This window comes from Haliaeetus albicilla, chromosome 24 (genome assembly GCF_947461875.1).
Source record: "Haliaeetus albicilla chromosome 24, bHalAlb1.1, whole genome shotgun sequence".
NCBI classification, from domain to species: Eukaryota; Metazoa; Chordata; class Aves; order Accipitriformes; family Accipitridae; genus Haliaeetus; species Haliaeetus albicilla.
The window spans coordinates 11,775,590-11,796,034 of NC_091506.1; the positions used below are offsets into that span (position 1 = coordinate 11,775,590).

General features: G+C 47.1%; 1 protein-coding gene across 4 annotated transcripts in view; it reads left to right on the forward strand.

Annotated features, from left to right (window-relative positions):
* The window catches only part of GRIP2 (glutamate receptor interacting protein 2), a 291,938-nt gene that overhangs the window by 268,018 nt on the left and 3,475 nt on the right, over positions 1–20,445 (forward strand). For all 4 annotated transcript variants that reach the window (XM_069812126.1, XM_069812125.1, XM_069812127.1 and 1 more), the window contains 7 exons: positions 9–153; positions 4,545–4,684; positions 6,976–7,152; positions 10,261–10,414; positions 13,375–13,495; positions 17,067–17,303; positions 19,068–19,214. In XM_069812126.1, the coding sequence (XP_069668227.1) occupies positions 9–153; positions 4,545–4,684; positions 6,976–7,152; positions 10,261–10,414; positions 13,375–13,495; positions 17,067–17,303; positions 19,068–19,214 (1,121 nt within the window). The remainder of the gene's footprint in view (positions 1–8; positions 154–4,544; positions 4,685–6,975; positions 7,153–10,260; positions 10,415–13,374; positions 13,496–17,066; positions 17,304–19,067; positions 19,215–20,445) is intronic.

Consider the following 20,445-nt stretch of genomic DNA (forward strand, 5'->3'; position numbering starts at 1 on the left):
TCTTTCAGATGAGCAGGAGACAACCGGTGCTATTATCTACACAGTGGAACTGAAGCGATATGGCGGTCCCTTGGGAATAACCATCTCCGGGACGGAGGAACCTTTCGATCCTATCGTCATTTCAGGCTTGACTAAACGAGGGCTGGCAGAAAGGTGAGGTTTTGGGGGCAGAGGCATTGAATTGATGTGGGAAGAGTTCTTGAACTTCGCCAAGTTTCCTCTGCTGTCATAAACTTTTCTTAGGTGTTTTAGTCTGCTAAAAAGGAAAGGTGCTATGACGGTACCAAGCGCTATGAAGCAGGGTGGTTGGGACTGTGCTGTTAGGGCAATGAGAGAGGCTCAGAGCAGGGCACTTCTGGAAAAGTCAGATCCAGTGAGTCAGCAGCCAGGAACATGTGTTTATCTGCCCCTCTTCCACAGACGTGCTTCCTGGTCTGTGATTTCCCATGCACATCTTGCATGGGGAGAGTGCCTAGCCTGCCCACAAAACCACTGTAAACTCCTGTCCAGGACTCACCTATTGCTAAACTACAGCTTACGGCCATGACAGTGGTGTGTCCTGCTGAAACCACAGATCCCAGGGGTTCTTCTGACCCATCCTTGCTGGTTGCTTAGTCTGTTACATGTGGCGGTATCTCAGTGCAAGGCTGGCATGCCGCAAGCAGCAGACATTTATACTGCATAAACGTAGGCACAGATTTACCTTCGGCAACTAGGGAGGTTGACTGTATGTGTGCCTGTGTCTGAATATATGTGCATGCGTAGGATTTAAAGGATCAGGACATTGCTTAGAATATAAGGTGGAACTGAGTCATACAGTGTATCTTAATTAATCAGTCTATACGGTAGCTGTGACTTGTAAATAGATCATTTCAGCAGCCCTGACTCACGCTTCTCATAGGGTTGTTTTACCCTGTGCTGCCTGATAGGCAGAACAGCAGCAAAAAAACCCTGAACAAATAGGTGTAAAGTGCTAGACCTTGGGGAGGTTTGACTGCAGATCTGGCCTTTTGGTTCTTTCTGTTTCAAGGCCACATTCCCTCTTAGCTGAACTGTAAAACAGCTCAGTGCCTCTTTCTGCATTGGGATCCTTGAGCTCTTAGCACGCATGCTGCTGCACATTTCCATTGCTTCCCTCTGGTACCGAAAGCAGAACATCAGTGTCTCCCAAGAAATAAGGAAGATGGATAGACTTAGTCATTAGTGTTTTTTTCTCTTCGGGGAATTTATATCATGGCCTGCCACTGTAGGATTCAGTCTTTTTCCCTAGAAAATAATAGCCACAGAGTATCCAAGGCTTTTCTGCATAGCAGTTCTGCACTGTACCTGCAGCCCAGCGTGAGAGAGGTTAAGGACAAAAAGCCCAGATGCTGTCAGGTGTTAGAAGACAGTCTCGTACCCTTGTTGCTCTCAGTTCCCTTTGCAATGCCATGGCTGTTCCTCCTTCAAACTCGGATACACATCAGTGACTGCTCCACAGAGAAACGTAGTGCAGGCAAGTGCTGCGGTACTATTGAATTTTGATCAGGAGCTGGCAGGCAGTAAGGAATGAAAAGTCTTTTGAGAAGAGTGATGGAGCTGTTCAGCATGTTCACTGTAGCTGACTAACAAATAACAGTGCCTGTGCAGAGGAGCGGCATGGGGACAGAGCAGCACGGGGATTTCTCTGGGTAACCTTGGCTCCCCTGTGGGAAGGGCGAGGGATGCTGAGATGAAGGCTGCCTGCAGGAAAGGTGCATTTTTTTTCTCCTGGGACTAACAGAAGGGAGTGGCTTGACCTTGTCAAGGGAAGAGGGTGGTCCTAGTGTTATCCTAAATTGTCCTTTTCCTGCTGTCACTACCCTTCCCTGTGCCACAGGCGCCCTTAGCCAGGCTCTGAAGGGTGGGACAGGTTTCTGAAGGACAGGGATTTAAACCCAAATCTGTGCCTGGCTTTTGCTGGGGTACAGGACATGTTTCAGCAGCGCTGGCACTGGGTGGACCAGATCCCAGCATCTGATAACGGGAACGTGCCGGCCTCTCTTGTAGAGGCACGAGTGAAGGTCTGTGCTGCTGCTCACTCGGTGATGGAGAAGGCAGGGTGTCCTCTAGGATCTGTCACACGTCTGCCACAGCAGGTGACAGGCTGTCTAAGCTGAAAAGGCTCCAGATTCAGGTGACTTGGGTTTTATCTTGACCTTGAACATTTTTCTCCTTGTATGTGTCTGATCTTATAGAAACCTACAGAGGCAGCTCAGGCTGTTGGGTTGGTGTCGAGTGGTGGCTCTCTCCCATGTTAGTCTCTGTTTCCCCTCCTTCAGTGCCTGCAGGTGGCTTTAGCCTGGGTCATGGGACTTGTTTTCCTTCTTCTGTTCAATTCTGGTTGAGGTGTAATGGTTCTCCAAGAGCAATTTTGGGCTAGCGCTGGCATTTTAAAGTGCCTGACCAGCCTCCTCTAGTGCCACCTGGTCAAGTAGATGGGGGTGGCTGCAGGAGGGTTTTGTCCAGGAGTGCTCAGCACCAACCCATGTTGGCAGGGGGCAGAAGGGATGGTGGCCCTGCCCATGTGCCAAGTAAATCTCTACCACGTGCATGCAGGCACCTCTTCTCCAGTGCTTGCTGGATAGTGCCTGCAGCCCCTTTTACACCTTGCAACCTACCTGTTGCTCAATTCTGCTCTTGCGTGTGTCCTGTGGGCAAGAAGGGACATGGAGGATGCAGCTCCTTGGGCTGGTTTGTGTTTGAGTTGAATTTAGTACTATTGGTGATAATGGAGAGGTACAAGGGTCATTAGCTAGAAACAGCTTTCTCTGTCGCTCCTGCTTGGCTTCTCTCTGCTTGTCCTCACAGGGGTGCCTGGAGATGGACAGATGAGAGGACTGGACTTTGATTTGCTTTTCCCCCCTTGAAGAAAACCACCTGGCTGAACGTGACCTTTCCCTTTAATGGTTTCTGTATTTTTCCCTGCTGAGGGACTTTCACAGTTTCTGCAGAGCAGTCACGCTGTTCAGAGGTTTGGCTAGTGTCTTGGATAGGATATGCATCCTCATGCTGGGTTCAGGGCTAAAGCAGGAGGCCCTCAAATGCTGAACCACTGCAGCGAGCGAAGGATCGCCTTTAAACTGCCAGCCGTAAAGCTTGATTTTTTTTGACTACGTAGATGAAACTTTTAAGACAAATACTGGGGTTCCGGTTTGATCTGTTATTTATTTGAATGCGCAGATTTTCCTTGAGGGCTTTTTCAGGCTGATTTGGATGGGACAAGACGGACATCTAGTGGCTGCCTGGGACCGTCATGGCACTGTCCAAGTATCTTAGCAGAAGCAGCAGACCAAACAGTCCTGCCTGCTGTTTGGCTACATTTCCCAATTTGATGTACTTACAGTAGATGTTTCACAGCAGTGTGTCTACAGAAGTTTCATGTTTTAGGGAAAGACAAATAGCTGTTTTGCCTGCAACAGTATATCAAATTCCAATTCTGCAGGAGCAGCAGTCCAATTTGGAGATGTAACTTGAGAGAGCCACGTTGCCGTGGACAAAAAGATATTGCAGTCCAGATTTGCATCTCCTCCTGGCTCGATCTCACAGGTTCCTGATAGCCAAACCTTATGGCACTGCTGGAGGAGGAGAGGATTGCTGCTCTCACTTGCTGGCATTAGGGAGCCGGAGCGTGAGCGTGGTTAGATCGGTCCAGCCAGTGGCAAGGGCAAGCTCCTGCCTTGGCAGCCAGCTCTGGCGATGGACACATCCTGTCCTTGTCCTGCCTGCTCTTCCCGGAGCTGCAACAAACACCGGGAGAGGTAAAGTGAGCCCCTGTCTGTGGGCAGACACAGAGGAGAAGGATGGAGGAGAAGGGGGAGAATTGCTGTGACTTGTTAGTTTGTTCCTGGCTGTTGCTGAAGCCTGAGGATTTATTTAGCTGAGAGCAGAAGCCAGTGCTGGAACGTGGCTGTGCAATAAAACACAGTAACCTCTTCTAGCGTGCTGGTCCTGATGGAGAAAGTCACAGTGGTGTAGCTGTGTAGGGCTGAGCTTTAAACATATCATGAGTTGATCTGCAACTGGTTCAGCTTATGCTTACACGCACAACCTGTGTCTGTTGGGCCATTTTGGTTTTGTATTTTTTTTCAGCAGGTTTCTAGGTTTGTCTCATCCTTTCTTTCCATCAGTGTGAACGCACCCTTCAGTTCCATGTGTGACAACCGGTGGACATCACACACTGGAAATGCTTGTGCTTTTTATATGTAGACCCCCTTGCTTTGAAGAATTTTGACTGTAAGTTGGTCTGCAGTCCCAGTTACCAAGGGGCCTGAGATCCAAGGAGTGCGTATGTTCTTGTACTTACTTATATGTATATGCACAGGTGGAAGATGGGGGGATGACCCAGATTCCTGGCAGTGGTGATGAAGAGGAAATCATGGGTATACAGCATAGCAAGGGGAAACCAAGACGTATTTGAAAGTGCTGAGAGTTAATACGCTATTGCTTCAAGCGACAACTTAATGGCCTGTCTCACAGAGGCAAATTGCTTCTCTGAAGTTTCTAACAGCACCTTTTCTCTCCAGAACTGGAGCCATCCACATCGGTGACCGGATATTAGCGATTAATAACGTGAGCCTCAAGGGCAAACCGCTGAGCGAAGCCATTCACCTGCTGCAGATGGCAGGAGAGACGGTCACTCTGAAGATCAAGAAGCAGACGGAGAGTGAGTTGGGGAGACTGGTTTGGGGTGGGAGGGCAAAGGTGCGCCCCAGCAGGGAGCCCGGGTGATGGAGTAGGTAATGCCGCGGGTTTTCCTTCATGTGTTGTGGAAGGTGAGATGAGGCAGTGTGGTCAGGGGCATGGCTGGGGACAGAGGGAAAAGGAAGTGTTTTTTGAACTTCTGACTCACAGATGAAAAAAAAGGCAACCCAGGGGCTCTCTGTGGTACTGGGAAGAGATAAGACAGCAGGTTTATTGGTGATAATTTTTTTTCAGATTGACATCTTGTGCCATTGGTGCCATTCCCTGTCTGTGTGGGTGTTTCACACAAAAGCGAAGCAGAAGTTGCTTGTAAAAGTAGAAGAGTGCAGGGCTTTTTTAAAATATAACACCCTAAAATGAGCAAGGGGACTCTGAGCTGATAGAACCCATGAAAAAAACTCACCACCTTTAATTCAACTTTCTGAAAGTGATTGGTAATAAATCTTTTATGCCCCTTTTCCTGGCTTGGGGTCCTAAGGTCTACCTTCACTCTAGGAATCCCCTTCTCATTTCCCTGCCAAGCTCCCTGTGGTTTTGATGCTGCTCTTCTTGGCAGAGCAGAAGCATACTTAATACAGGCAGGCCACTTTTTGGGGGGACAGAGGAGCGATTGGTGAAACCAAGGAACATGCAAACTTTTCTCCCTAACTGCATAATCACAGCCAGAGGCTTTTTAATCAAGTTCAGAAAGTAGTGGGTGCATTCTGGCTGCATTTCTGTCTCTCCCCACACCCGATATTTTCTATCTTTTTTTGTGTCATGCTTCTGCAGTCTCTAGATTTAGCTGGACCTACCCAGCCAATAGCCCACAGTGCTGTGGGAATTAGAAGAAATCAAGTGATGAAGCTCTTCCAAGCAAGTGTGGCCCATGGCATCTCTGTCCTGCATCTGAAAAAGTAGCATCACTCTTAAACATGGCACTTCTGTAGACATCAAAGCAGTTTGCAGATGTGTGGCAATGCACCTATTTTACAAATACAGGAAGGCCAGGCAGGGACTGGGGACTTAGCAAGTAGAGGTATAACTGGGGAATTGATTCCTCTTCAAGAAACCCCAGTCTTGTTCCCTGCAGCCAAGTGTCTTGATCCTTGGTCTGAAATACTCTTTTTCCTGCTGCTGACACTTAGCATTGTCACAGCCACTTGCTGAAATAATTGACATGCAAGTGCCAGTTGGAGACTCGTTAATCATTCTGAGAATGAAGCAGGTGTAATTGAAATTTCAAGGTAATCTTGAGTTAATCATGGTAAGCAATCTTCTGAATGCTTGGAAAATAGGGACTTTCAGGACACTGGGCTTTGTTTCGTAAAATAATCTGTCCTCATTGACAAATGCAGACTTTCAGAGGGCTTTTTATCCCAGCCTCTGCAAGTCAGAGATCCAGGGTGTGGATGGCTAACAGGATATCTAATCAACGAGGACTTCAAAATATTCAGTACAAAGAAATGCTTGTGCTGAGAAGCCATTCCTTGCATAGCTTTTGCCTGAAAGGGAAATTGATATAATGATAATAGGGGCCTATTATTACTAAAATAATGAAAGGGAAGGTCTGAGCTTCATCATCCACATTCAGCTTTCCATTTTCCAATCACTAATCGGGGAAATTCAGCCTCAAAATACCAGGCCCAGGAATTCCACCGTTGTCGTGAGACTGCATGGGAGACTCTGGAGAGGTGGTGATTAGCCTTGAATTGATACGAGGTTGTACAATCTTGGAAGGGGGCTATAACTTCAGCTGCGCTGGTTTAGGACCAGGTTGCGTTGTCATTGGAATCTCATTAAAACATCTGCTTGTAACAGAAAGTTTGCAGCCAGCACCCTGACCAGTTGCTGCTCTGAGTAAAAAGCAGGTCCTTTGAGACCAGAGGAGCTACAGGCTATTGCTTGCAGAGGCCAACACTTCTCTGGACAGGGCTGCTTGGAGGAAGCTTCCAAAGGCACAAGAAGGTGCACCTGTGAAGTGAGATTAGGTCGCAACTCTCTCATATTTGTGAATCCTCAAATCCCCATGGTTGCTCCTTATATTCTATGTGCTAAAAATTCAGAAAGGTATTTTCTCTTGATTCAGCTTGAGCCAGGAGTACTGCATTAAATTCTTTCAACTGCATCACACAGGCCTTTCTTAGCTACTTTTGAAGAGCTAAAGAGGTACTTCAAAAGACTTCCAGTACCTGGGCTTGCTCCCATGTCAGCATAAGCCTTTCCCCGAGGTTTGCTCTTTGTGCCTGCTAAAGCAGCATGTTCTGGTTTCAGAATCCTATCCCAAGAAGTCGGGGAGTATAAACGAAGTGAGTGACCCAGAAGATGAACTGACTGACTCCCAGAAAACTAGCAAGCTGTCTGAGATATACTCCACCACAATTCCTAGCGTGGACAGTGCTATGGAATCCTGGGATGGCTCTGGCATTGATGCCGGGTATGGAAGCCAAGGTAAGCCAGGGTTGTCTTTTCTTAGGGGTCTCTGGGCCAAGGTGAAGATAGGCAGAGCCTCTGAACCTGTCTGGAGACTGAACATGAGCCGAAGCCTGTGGTCTGACCACATTTGCGTGGCTTCTCGCTTCCAGCAAGGAACAAAATGTGTTTTAAAATGCACTCATGTGGTGCTCTGAGTTGATGTATCTGTTTTAGGTTTTTATTGGCACATTTCTTCTGGCTTACATGGCATCATACTGTTCACAGCATTTTCAAAACCATTACAGCACTTTATAATTCACATAATCAGAGGAAGTATTCACTGGCCATATATCTTACAGAGTATTTGGTCCATAGCTCACTTTTAATTCTCCAGAGAGGCCATGTAGGACATATTAATCCTCTTCAGGATGTTTTAAAATCCACAAGAATGTCTTGTGACTAGAAGCACTCGCTTAACAAAATAATTAAGGTAATACTACAAGAAAGTATCTCTAACTCTCCAGTGAGCAATCAGATGAACACATGTCTTTGAGGCCAGGTTTATTCAGCTGTGGCTTCTGGCAGACGTATGGAATTGGGATGGAGGATGCTCTAGTCATGGGAATAGATTTTTACTTGGAGAAAAGCACTGGAAAATAGTTATTCCAGTTCAGATTTAGTGATGTAAGCTAGTATGAGCCCATGTTGAAACAAAACAAAACTCTGAATCACCTCCGCAAAAGGAAATTGGTGAAAAGACTGCTGTCTGGAACAGAATGTCAAAGCAGGGAGGGATGCTGCAGGAGTGCTGTTGCAAAGCACCTTCAATGTGCTGAGCAAGGTGCGTGCCTGTGCTCACTGTGCTCTGACTTGGCAAAGCTCAAAGGACAGCACCGTGGAGGTGTCTTCCACCAAGCCTGCGTCTTCCTTCAGCCTCCGTTGGTCTGAAGTCTTAATTTGGGAGTACAATTGGGGCTGGAGGCTTTGTTAAGGAGGAATCCCCTGGCCTTCATAATGCTGCAATCCTTCTCCATCTAATTGAATGTTAACACAAGTTGGACACTGGATTTAGCAAAGTGATTGCTTTTACCGGTAAATTGAGAACGAGTAATTGAGCACAGAGCCCCAGGGAGCGGGGCTGATGCCAAGTTGCCCAACATCCACAGACTGCAGCTTTGCTTCAGGGGCTCTCTCCTCATCCCTGGTAATTGCATTTGGCTGCATGGTGGTGTGCTGGTGCTGGCTGGGAGAGGGATGCTGGAGGGTAGGGAGAAGGACATGCAGGGTTACCCAAGGGTTGGGCAGGGAAGGCAGGATGGAGGGAGACCTGGGACACACAGAGCCCAGAGACTGGGCTTTACACCCCAAATGGAGAACTGTAGGTTGGGCTCTGCAGCCTTGTAGGTTTTAGGTTCATCCACAGCTTTTGGAAACCGCTCAAGGAAGGATTTGGGCAAGGGAGCTGTGCTGGGCCTGGTGGGAACATGCCACCAGGTGGCTCTGAATCCCAGGGATCCAGCCCATCTCCCTGGAAGGAGGAGGTGAAACCGGTGGCACCCAAGTGACAGCTCTGCACACAGACCCTGGCAGTGCCCGGTCCCCTGCGGCCAGCCCAAACCTGCTGCCCACCCGCTGCAGGGACCTGCATCCAGGGAACTTGTTCTGCTCTGGCAGGCAGTGAATGCTCCTGACTGCTGTAAGATATTGGCAAGCGCTTTTCTAGGGCTCTCTCCAGAGCAGTCTAACCTTTAAAAACACACAGAGGAAACACTCAGCTAAGTGAAATAACAGGCCTTGGCATTTTCAAAGAAAGTGCTGGCGTTGTCTTTGGGTATTTCCAGTGCCCTTAGCTGTTTGGGAGGTCAAGTCTCCCTTAATTATGTGTTTCTCCATTACCTCTTCCTGTTCGCTTGGCACAGTGTGTGATGGAAGCATAAGATGTCTCTTGGAAAGGCTGTGAGGATTTCTCCGAAACGTTGAACGGGCAGCAGGAGGTGGGCAGGGGACTTGGGAGATTTATTTCCACTGCAGATGGCACTGACACTGCTGAGGAATGCTCTGTTTTGGAAGGTTTCTGTCCAGGCAGCTCCTCCTGAGACCTGGGGATCTTATGACTTGGTAGTGATGGATTTGCATCTCTGGAGTAAGATGCTGCAGTACAGAAAAGTCCATGAGGGCAGACGTAGCGAAACTTGTCTGATTTCATCCTAACAGTCTGTATTGATCTCCTATCAAATGTGATACAGATGAGCCTTCCTTTCTCTCAAGCCAGCAGAGTTTTTCCTCCTGTTCCTTGCCTTTCACACACATCTCTGAAGGAGTTTTCTGTACCTGCACCAGCTGACCCTGAAGGCATGGGAGGGCTCTGCTGGCTGCAGGAACTGGCTGGCAGCTCTCAGGATCAGAGCTGGGTCTTCCTCCTTTACCACTGCTGAGCGCACTGGAGCTGGTGACCACCCCCAGGTACCCTCAGCACCATTACACTTGTTGAAGGGAGGCTGTTGCTTCTGGCTGCTCTGGATGCAGTTTCTTTGCTGCTGTCCTATATCCTGTTACCTCTTTCACGCTATCCATTAAGTCCTGAAGACAGTTGACAATCTAAATGAAGATTTTATTTTTTTCCTAATAGAAATTAGGCCTCCAAATCTTTCAAAACAAATGGGGTTGGGTACGCTGAGGGAAGCTTGCCAGCATCTTCTCTTTACCCTTTGAAGGACTCGCTGTATTTAAAGGTGGCTGCTTTAACAGCACAATTTCTGTGGGGTTCAGTGTGGAAACAGGAGCCATTAATCCAGGTTGCAGCTGGCTGGAGGTAGGATCTGCATCTGTGGGTATATGCAGTCCCACGTCTGTGGATCCCAGCCCCACACCACAAAACTACTCAGCAGTGGGGGAGCAGAGGAGAAATGGGGCACCTTACGACAAGATCCTGAGAAGCTGCTTTGGTTAAAGCAAGAAGAGATGGGAAGAACAACCCCTTTTGGATGACTGAGATGGAAGCAATATGCAATCCATACAGCCTCAGGTTTGGGACTTGGGGAAGGAGGCTCTCCTGGCTCAGCATGACTTATTCCATTTGGGTTTTCTGACCAGGTATTACCCTCTCTCTCTCTCTCTCTCTCCACTCCCTCTTGCCTTCCCTAGGTACGTACATACCTCAGGCTGCGGGCATAGCCCTCCATCCACATGAATGGAGACACAGCAGGCAAAAGAGTAGCACCCCTCCAGGGGACCCCAGGAAAAACTACCCCTACATGGATGGAAGCTTCAGTGAAGATGACTGGGACAAGCCCAGCAGGTACGAAGGGGTGGGAGGAGGCAGGGAGGTGTGTCTGCAAATGTGGGTGTCACTGCGTAGGGACAAGGGGACAGGGGAATGTGATGGAGCGGCCAGAGATGTCCCCATCTCGGCATCGGGCAGCCATGGGGAGGGGTGCTGGGGTGGAGACCTGCTCTGTTGAACCCCTTCCACATTGCCAGGTTACCCTGGGTGTAGCTCTGTGACACCTCTGCCATGGCCAGGTGACGTTTGTGTCTGGAGTTAACGCGGTCTCAGCTGCATGGACCACAGGTTCTTACCACATCTCATACTCCTGCCATGTAAAGGCTGCAGTATTTTCATAGTTCAGGTATAATAAATAGATATGGTCAGGGCTATACTTGCATGTGTTGGCCAGACTTTTTCGAGTGAGGATGCAGCTTCACAACAGCTCAATGCCACGAAGCAAAAAAGGCCAACCAAAGCTCTTGGAGGACCAGTATGAGGTTGCGTGTCCAAGTCAAAATCTCCCAAAGCTGTGGCTGGACGTCTCTCTCCGCCACACTTTGGCCCTGCCAACACCACAAACAAAGCCATGCTGAGTGAACATGGTCAAGTTAATCCCCCGGCTCAGCCAACGTGGGAGAAATCCTGCAACACCTCCTGAGCCCGTGGAGGAGGCTGCAGCTGCCTCTCACTTCGGGGGAAAATCCTGCTGGATCTGCCCTGGCCAGAGGCTGCCTCTTACTGTGCCACACGTGGTGGAAAAGCCTTGTTGCTTCGTAACTAACCCTCCCCTTGACATCCTCCAGAGTCCCTACAGTTGTGTGTGTCGTGTTGTTACTGTTGGTTCTTTTTTTTCTTTCTTATTTTTTTCCTTAACTTTTGTTTGTCCAAACAAAACCCTTAGAACATCTCATGGCCATTTCCACCTATTTAAAGATGATCAAACTGGCAGGAAGGCTGGCAGCAGCGGAGACTTTGTTCTTGTTTTGCCTCTCAGCGAGAGCCAGCTCACGGAGGTCGTTGATCCCTTGTGGCCCTCCCAGCGAGGCCACCGACAGCTGAAGTTAGCAAATCTGAGCACTCGAAGACCCGTGTGTCCCTAATGAGGGCTCCAAGCCCTGATGTCAAAGTGCAAGTGAAACGGTTCATGCTGCTGAGCCCTTTTTATTAGGCAGAAAAACAAAATGTCTCTAACCCTGGCTGCCTTTAGCCTGGAAAAACCTGCTGACCCAGTGGTGTGGGAGCCTGTACTGATTCATCCGTGTCCTGGATGTGTTTGTTATATTGCTGATCTGAGAGGCAAGAAACTGGTAACTGGAAGGGACGCTTGTCTCTTTGGGAACCTGGCAGCAGAGGAAGGAAATGAGTAAGGGGAAAGAACTGAAAATTCTTTTTAGGGGGAAATTTTGGTTTGTTTTTATAAAGTCTTGCTGGGTGTTTTTTTGACCTTTCTGCCTGGTGTAAAGGCTACTGTCCTTTAAAAGCTGATGAAAGGTAGGGGGTGAATTTAAAATACAATAAGTCATGTCAGATACTGCTCTCTCCAGGCAAGCCATGATCCCACAAGGAGCAAAAGCATGTGTGTGTGAGTTTATACCTGCTACAGACTCCCATTTAAACCAGTGGATGAAAAGCAAAGCGTGTGCTAAAGACTTTGCCGTTAATAGAGATCTGGAAAAAGCTCTATTAATAGCCCAAGGGGTCATTATATATTTAATGGAGGCCAACCTCTCTTTGACGTGTACTCAATTAAAATGTTTTGCCTTCGCTAAGTGGCTCTGGTGGATGACCATCCCTTCCCATCTGTGGTGCTGGTGACCATTAAGCCATGCAAAATGTGCCAGATGTTGCAGAGGTGGAACCTCATCCATGCAGCTCCTGATAAGATGCATTAGGGCTGCTCTAATGTCACTGTTCCCTTGGGGTCTCTCCCCATGACACATTAGTGGGTTTATCATGACCTTGATTTAACACCGCAGAGAGTTTCCTTCAAGAGGCTCCTGTTAAGCTGAGCACTGACGGTCTGCGTTTTGCACAGAGTCTGGTGTTCAAGAAGCAGTGTCCAGTGTCACCTGCTTCTCTGGCTTGTTCGGAGGACTTCAGCATGTTTAACTGCTATTTGCTTTAGAAGTCCGAGAATTGACCCTGGCTTGTGGTCAGACGTAAGAGATGCTGAAACTGCCAAGGTGGGAAATTGCAGAACCTCCAGCAAGACGCACATGGTGTTCACGTTAACATGTGTTTGTACCAGCTTGAGAGAGGTTCTCTCTATCCTTACTCTCTGTGGTAGACAGAACTGGTGGCAATCTTTACACTGCTGTAAGTGCCGTGACTATTACATAGGAAAAAAAAGAGACCTCCTGAAAGTAACAGCTCAGTTCCCTGGCCATCCCGAAGCAAATGAAACTCGGTTTGTATGGGTTATACATGACACTGTTGATATTGCTGGCTGTAGTGTGTGTTTGCTTGTCCAGCCCAGGGCAATCATTTTTATATACATCTTTGCATTTTTTACTCTCATAGATACCTAATGTATTTATCATTTTCTCACCATGTCTGTTACCCTCTGTGTTTTTCTCTCTCTTCTCAGGTGTTCTGTGTCTCAGATCTGAGCTCTATCCCATCAGCCTTTGTACTAACAGTCTCTGAGGCTCCTGGTTTACCCATAATGCATCCTTTTTTCTTTCACTTCTCTATTTCACCAAAACGTCTTCCTAAACCTACAATCTTCCTACAGGCACTTTTTAATTTACCCTTTGAACTTTGACATTACTACACCAACTTAATTCTTCCTTTGAAGGACACTTGCCCCGTTAGTAAATGCATGGAGGTCTCGTATTCGGACTCTTGTATGAAAAGTTCATATTGTTTGCTTTTGTATATGAAGACTCTTCAAGTCTCTGCTTTTACTGGTGAGACACTTGCTGTAGCCTTGCGGCTTTCATCCCGCTGCAGAAGAGTGCTGACAATGTTTGGTTCCTACGTTACAACAGATACCCCAACCGCCAAAATGGCCTTGAGACCACTCACGAGGATAGTTTTTGGCGTGTTTTTGGAGAAGCTTTGGAGGATTTGGAAACATGCGGCCAGTCTGAACTTTTGAGGGAGATTGAGGTAAATCACTTTCTGAACTTGCTGCTGATCTGACTGTTTTGCTCTTGACGTAAATGTCAGACTGTTTCCCCAGATTTGTTCGTTGCCCATAGCATCCCTGTGCTGCCAACGGTGTGAAGAAGGGTTTAAGTTTAATCTGTGTCAGTGTTTGTGCTAATGGGTGACTGTGTCTCATTAGGCAGTTGCTTGTGTGCACTTTTTCCCCAAGTTGATGGCTTACCCACCAGGAGCTCCACGCTCTTTTTGCACACTGTTGCTGACCAACAATATTCACATGGCTGTTGGCAAACCTTCCCTGTCAAACGGTAAACCCTCTTCTTGGAAAGATATTGTCTGTCCAAAGCACTTAAAGGCCAACCAAAAGGAGCCCCCCAAAACCCCATTGGGACTGAAGACTTGGCTTAATTCAAATATAGACAGGCCCAACATATATCTTGCATTCAGCTGTCACTCTGCTGGAAACTGTTTCAGTGAAATAGGTAATTGGAAGCTTTTCAGCCAGCCTTCCCCATGGAAAAATCTGAGAAAGTAATTGCTTCCTGCAGAAATAAAGGTGTTTCCTCTCTTCACAAACCACTTTCTCTTTTCTTTATCCAAAATGCTTTGGAGGTCATGTTATTGTGTCCGGTTATAGGATGAGGAGCCTGGATTTCTAAGCTGTGGGATGCAAATAAAAGCCTCCCTCGAGACTGTTGAGCAGCGGGAAGCAAACCTGCCTGGCAGGATGGGGCCCGTGCTGCTCCCCTCCCCGATTCAGCTCCCGCAGCCCAAAAGAAAGAGCGGGACCCCATGAGCTCATCTGTCCCCTTGCCTTCTGGGTGCAAAGGAGTGGGGAGAGCTCACTGGGTCATGCCCTCCATCACCCCCAATGGGACTGGTTTTATGCACAATTGTATATTGCTTAGGCTTCAGACAAAAAAGGCAATTTCTGAATTAATTGGAGGTGGAAAAGGAAAGTCCTGTTTTCGTCTATATGGTGACAAGGGACTTACTAATTGTTCTTTCCTCCTTGATCCTTAGCAACTGTAAATGGGGGAGGAAATCTCAATTAAATTTATTGTGCTGAAGCACGAAATGGTGTATTTGTTATCTTAACTGCTTAAGAAAATGCTGACTTAAAAAAAAACCCAACACACAAAACCCCAAACCCCCAGCCTCCCCAAACTACAACTTCTTCCCTTGATCACTTATTTCCTGGACCTGAATGTATTTAGAAATGAGCTTAGGCAGCCGCTATCAACCTTTCTGAACTGTAGTTGACTGCTTAAGAGAAAGTATCCCTCTGAAATGACGCATAGATGTTTCTGTTCTGCACAATGGTTGGCATCTAAATGTAAAAGAAGGGATTTGTTGGACTACTGTGAAATGCTAGGATAGAGAAAATATCTTTCTGCCCGATCCTTTTCCTTTTCCAGGGATCCATGGTGCAGAGACGTGTGGGCTTTTGGTTCATGCTGTTTTAAGGGATTGAAACTTTGACAGTTATAGCAATGTTTTTAAAAATTTAAAGAAACTTTACAAAAAGCTGAGCACCTTTAGGGTTTTGGTGTATTTAACACATTTCTGGAATATTTTGGAAAGTTCTGGGGAGAAAAGGAAAGTGCTGTGTTTTTAGCAGAAGTCTGACGGGTTTCAACTCTCCTTTTATCGAATCCAAAGTACCACTGATCTGTTCCTCCCTCTCCATGTGCCCGTTGTTCCTGAGGCATGGTGTAGGATGTGCAGTGCTCACTGGGGCTTTTGCTATATTGCAGGTTTCTAAGACTCAGCTCTTGACCTCCTGTGGTTTTATGACAGTCACAGATATTTTTTTTTTTTTTTTTTAATTTTTTTGAAGATTTGACCCTTCATGCTCCACATTTGAAAAAGAATAAGACTTATGCAAGATGACCCAGGATAGCCTGGAAACAGGTTCAGACACAGTAGCAATCCACTTCCAGACTATGGGATATGGGTAGAAACAGGCTTTTTCCAGTATGTCTAGTGGAGCATGTGTCCCTGCTTTGCTTTGAGGGCAGCCAAGACATGGAGAAAAATAGTGTGAGACAGCCACAGGCTGGAGAAGTCCAGAATTGCCCTTTCTGCTGCTTGCACTTAACCCAAAGCACCTAGCAAATTGCTTATGATGCTGCAAGGAGTAGTTAAATACCTTGAAGACAGGAAGGAGTTGAATGCTGTTGGGTACTGCCTGGTTACGGTATTTGCAGTGCATGAGGGAGGACAGTAGCACAACGTGCACAGACCTTTCTGTTCTCCTCACTGACTCTGCAATGCTGGTGTTGGTACGGCATGGCGCAGTGTCCTGGGGGGTGTTGAAGCTGCCCGAGGTCAGTGAACAAAAGTACCCTGGTTGGCCGTACCTCTGTTTGTTAATCTGCGTTTCAAGTATGTGGTAAGTCAATGTCCTTCCAGCATGTAGCAGGTATTTGAGTTTTGTCCAAACTCAAGCTGATTAGGTAATTTTTGTGTGAAGACCTGAAAAGTGCAAAGCTAAAAAGTTTTCTGTATTTTATCTGTCCCTATTTGGGATAACGTGGGTAGTGCTGGCATTTTCATACTACCACCAGAATTTGCTTTATCTGCTTTTGTTCCAGCTTGGAGCGAAGAGCTGGAGGGCCTTGATTAGAGATTTAGTCAGATGATATTTCCCCCGTGCACAGAAGCAATTGCTCTTTGACTTGGCATGTTTAGCATTGCAGAATTTTGCTATCTGCTCCCTACCTTTCCTTTTCTTTCTTCTACCTTTTGACATTTAATGGGACTGCAGACCCTTGGAGCCTGAACTTTGAAATGACAGTTTTCATTATGCCATTTAAATGGACTCTGTGACCTGGAGCCAGTTGAGGTTCCACAGACTGGATTCTTGACTCCTTCGTTAGCTTTGATCAATGTAATCTCGTTAGTGAAAAGCATTGCCAAATATAATAGAATCTACTTAGGGGCATCTTTTAATGTATGCTATCAAGGATGACCAGGCTTAAATACTACTTAATTTCATATTTTTAACTCAGTTTTGCTCAGTGACAGCTCCCATTTACTGACAGATAAAATCCTAATTTCTCTGCTGAATTGGCCTCAGTGGAGTCCAAGGTATTGACTTCCCTGGGCCATTGCCAGCACTCTGCAATGCTGATGGTGAGCTGCAGCCTGCAGGGGTAGGCTGGAGAGCCAGGCAGACACTGCGTCCTCTGGGACCCCGCTGAGATCGGGATGTTCATCCTTCTTGACTACCAAGAAGGTTCCTGCACAAGATATGAGGTCTGCCTGGCCCTGTTTGTGTAGAAGGGGTCATCAAAAAGTAAGGAGATGCTTCACAAATGCTTCCTTCTGAGGTAAAGCTCCATGTTGGGGTGGAGGTGGCGACCACCCAGCAGGTCAGCGATAGACCTGGCAGCAGGCTCCTGAGGTCTGAAAATGGCTTTTATGGCTAACTGAAAGAGCTTCTCGGTACTTATTTTCTGATCAGTGAGAACAATGGTGCCCCCCGTTGTTGTCTGTGCCGCTTTTGTTGCCCGTGGTCCCCCTCCTCCTGCTGCTGGCTCAGCAGTGACTTTGTGCCCTTGCCCTGCAGGCATCCATCATGACAGGGAGCGTGCACAACCTGGGCCTAGAAGGCAGCAAGCTGCTCCTGGACTCTGTCAACCCATCGGGACTGAGCCCGTTGAGGAAAGCTAACTCCAGCTGTGATGACGGACAGACGGAGGGCAGCAGCTCCCCTGCCAAGAAGAACGAGAGGAACCTGGACATGAAGAAGATTGAGAAGGAGATGCAGGAAATCATGTCCCCTACCCCCCTCGAGTTTCACAAGGTCTGTGTTGCCAAAGGTTGGTCTGGCTGTGGCAGGGCAGTACCTCCATGGTTAAAGCTGTAGAAGCTTTGCAACCTTGTAGAAAATCTCCTTTGTTCAGAGGGCCCCTCCCAGAAAATGTTCCTTGTTAAAGCTGGCCCCCACCAAGGTCTGCAGCAAAGGTTGCCAGAGGGTCAGATGAAGACGAAGTGGCCTCTTCAGAAGAATAACAGGATTTAGCTGCCATGCTTCAGCAGGGTTCAAACCTGTGCTTTGCTGTTTCCCTTTATTATATGAGATTTCCAGGTCCTTGTGTTCTGGAGTTCGTTAATTGGTGCTACAGATACAAGCGAGAGAGCTCAAAGTACGGCCCTCTGGAGACCCACTAACCCTTTTCCAGTGGCACGCTCCATTCATTAGGCCACTTTTTGTACAAAAAAATAACTTACAATAACTTAAAAATAACTTACTTTCCCTCCCCTTCCACTCCACCCCCAGCCTTTCCTGAAGGGGTGCAAATGGTAGGACTTCAGCAATGGGATACTTGTTTAAATTCAGTACCCAGCTGAACGTAGCCAGTTTAAGCATGGTGCAAGGCAACGGTAATTAGAAGAAGTAATTAACAGTAGAAGCTGCTGATGCAGAATGCAAGCAGGGAAGGGAGCTGGAGACGTTTCAAAAAATTTGATTGCCTTTTTCTTTCCTAGTGTGACTTTAGAACGAAACCTGCAGTTATGGTAGCTGAAAAAAACAACTTTTTCATGTTTGATCTGCTCTTGCCCTTCAGGGCATGGCAAATGTGTCTTTAAATAAAACTCCTTTGTACCTGCAGGAGGAGAGCTGTGTAATTAGGCATGTTACAGGGTGACTCTTCATTCTGCTGGAGCATCTGGTGTTGGCTGTGTTTGGAGATGCGGTTGAGGCCAGGTGGGCTGCTCCTCTGCATCCTCCTGGGCACTGTCCTTCCCAAGGACCACACGTCCATGAGGCTTACCCAGCCAAGAGCACAGTGATGGAATTAGAGCCTTACGGTAGAGATGCACTCCCAGTTCATAAGAGGCAAAGGGAGATTTTGGTGGTGTTGGGGAATCAGTTGTCCCTGGCTCCCAGTGTTATCCTGTGGCAAGATACACTTCCAGCAGCGCACTCCTCCTTTAGATGAGGTCAAAGTGTGATGTGCTGAAGGGAAGGGCGATGAGGTTACCCATTTCTTGTCCTCAGTACATCAGCGCTTATTGATATGAATTTTCTGAAAAGACCTTGTGAATAATACGGAGAAGTTTAGATGTTCCTGCTGAGTGATGTATTAAAAATGAGCTGTCTTCACATTTGACACACTACATTGAAAATTCCCTGTGAACGTGTTGATTTTTCACGTACTGGTCTGGCATACACAGAGGATGCATAGCGTAACCTGGGCCAGGGAAGGCGATGCTGCATTATTAACACTTGCTTTGTTTCTCTTCGGGTGAAATACTGCAGCTGTCTGTATGACACTGCTCGTGTTTCCTTCCACATCCAAGGGAGAGAGACTGTTGTGTGGCTGGTTATATGCTGGTCACCAAAGCGCTTCTCCATGCGATCTACCTAAGGTGATGGTGTCTGGTAAATAAGGCTCAATCTGTATTAGCTGCCCAGGCTAAGAAAATTCTGCCCAGGAGACCCAGTGCAGAATTGCTGTAGATCTGCACACATTACCTATGTTATTCCTATCCTGCCAACCTTGTACATCTCCTCCTTCCTCTGCTGTATTAAAACATGTGTTTTCTGTTTCTGTCCCTCCAGATGACACTCCATAAAGACCCAGAGAGCGAAGACTTTGGATTCAGTGTGTCGGATGGCCTGTTAGAAAAAGGTGTCTATGTAAATATGGTCCGTCCGGATGGGCCAGCAGATCAGTGTGGCCTCAAGCCATATGACAGAGTGCTTCAGGTAATAAATGCAAAATGCAGTTCTGGAGGCTGGGACGGAGTGAATGAGTGGCTGAGAGGAAGAGAGAAGTGAGACCCATCCATGGCAGCACTAACTTTAATGAAAGGTAATAGTTAGCCAACTAGGTGAGCTCTTAGCCACCGAGCACTCAATGAGACCTGTGTTTTATGAGAAATCACTAGGTAGTACCCCCAGGGGTACCCCTAGGTTACACCTATTCCAGGACACAGCCTGTCCTGGCACTGACCTTTTTGAGCTTGGGCAGCTCAAAACAACCAAAAAGCTGTGTTGCTTCCTCTCCTCACCCTCAGTCCTTTTCCTGTCATGTAAGAGGGTGATTTTTGGATGAACTAGACTGTGTTGACCAACCAATATGTGTTCCTGTGAAGCCTCATGTGGAGTTAAGTAGTGTTCATGAAGTTCTGTGCATGCCTTTGACAACTAAAAGAGTTTTCTAGGAAACACATCCTTCAAGCAAAGTGTTTTTCATGGATATTTTTCTTTGAAAGATACTTGATCTGAAATAGCTGATGCAGAAACAGAATAAAAACTCGGGTCAAAAGCACAGTCTGTAATAAATGTGACCTGGGCATATCGGACTACCAGAGGGACAGTAAGAGCATGGTGAGTTTTTGAGATTGGAGAGGAGCTTTATATGGATTTTAGCCTTGGGGCAACTCAAACAGCAACGGTGAGGAAGTGCAACCCCAATGGAAAAATTGCCACCATTTGGAAATGCAGATATTGTGACCATATTTGGACACATTCAGAAAGATGTTTAGTTTTACTAATTTCTAGGCAGGGGTTGTTAGCAGTAGGATGAAAGCCAATATATTATGTACATCAGGTAACTGGAGAACTGGCAGCGCTGTGGGGAACCTTGTTTAAGCTTGTTATGGTCTCTAGCCAGTTGGCTGCTATACAATTATTCCTTCTCGGCTTCAAATAAAAGATGGTGCAAGAATGAACAAGAAGCTAATTAGGCTCTGGGCTGCCTTTCTATTGAATGTTGGATGTGTCGCTTTTTGCAAGTGCCAAGTGCTCTGGGAGGTGTGCCCAAAATCCTAAACAGAGCGGTGTGGAGACTTTCAACACCCCCCTTCCACACGCTGCACTGCACGGCTTACACCTACAAGAAGACAAGGCAATTGCCATCGCGTTGACATGTGGAGTTGTGAATGAGGGATTGCAGACCTGGTACAGGCAACTCCCATCAAGAAGTACAGAGATG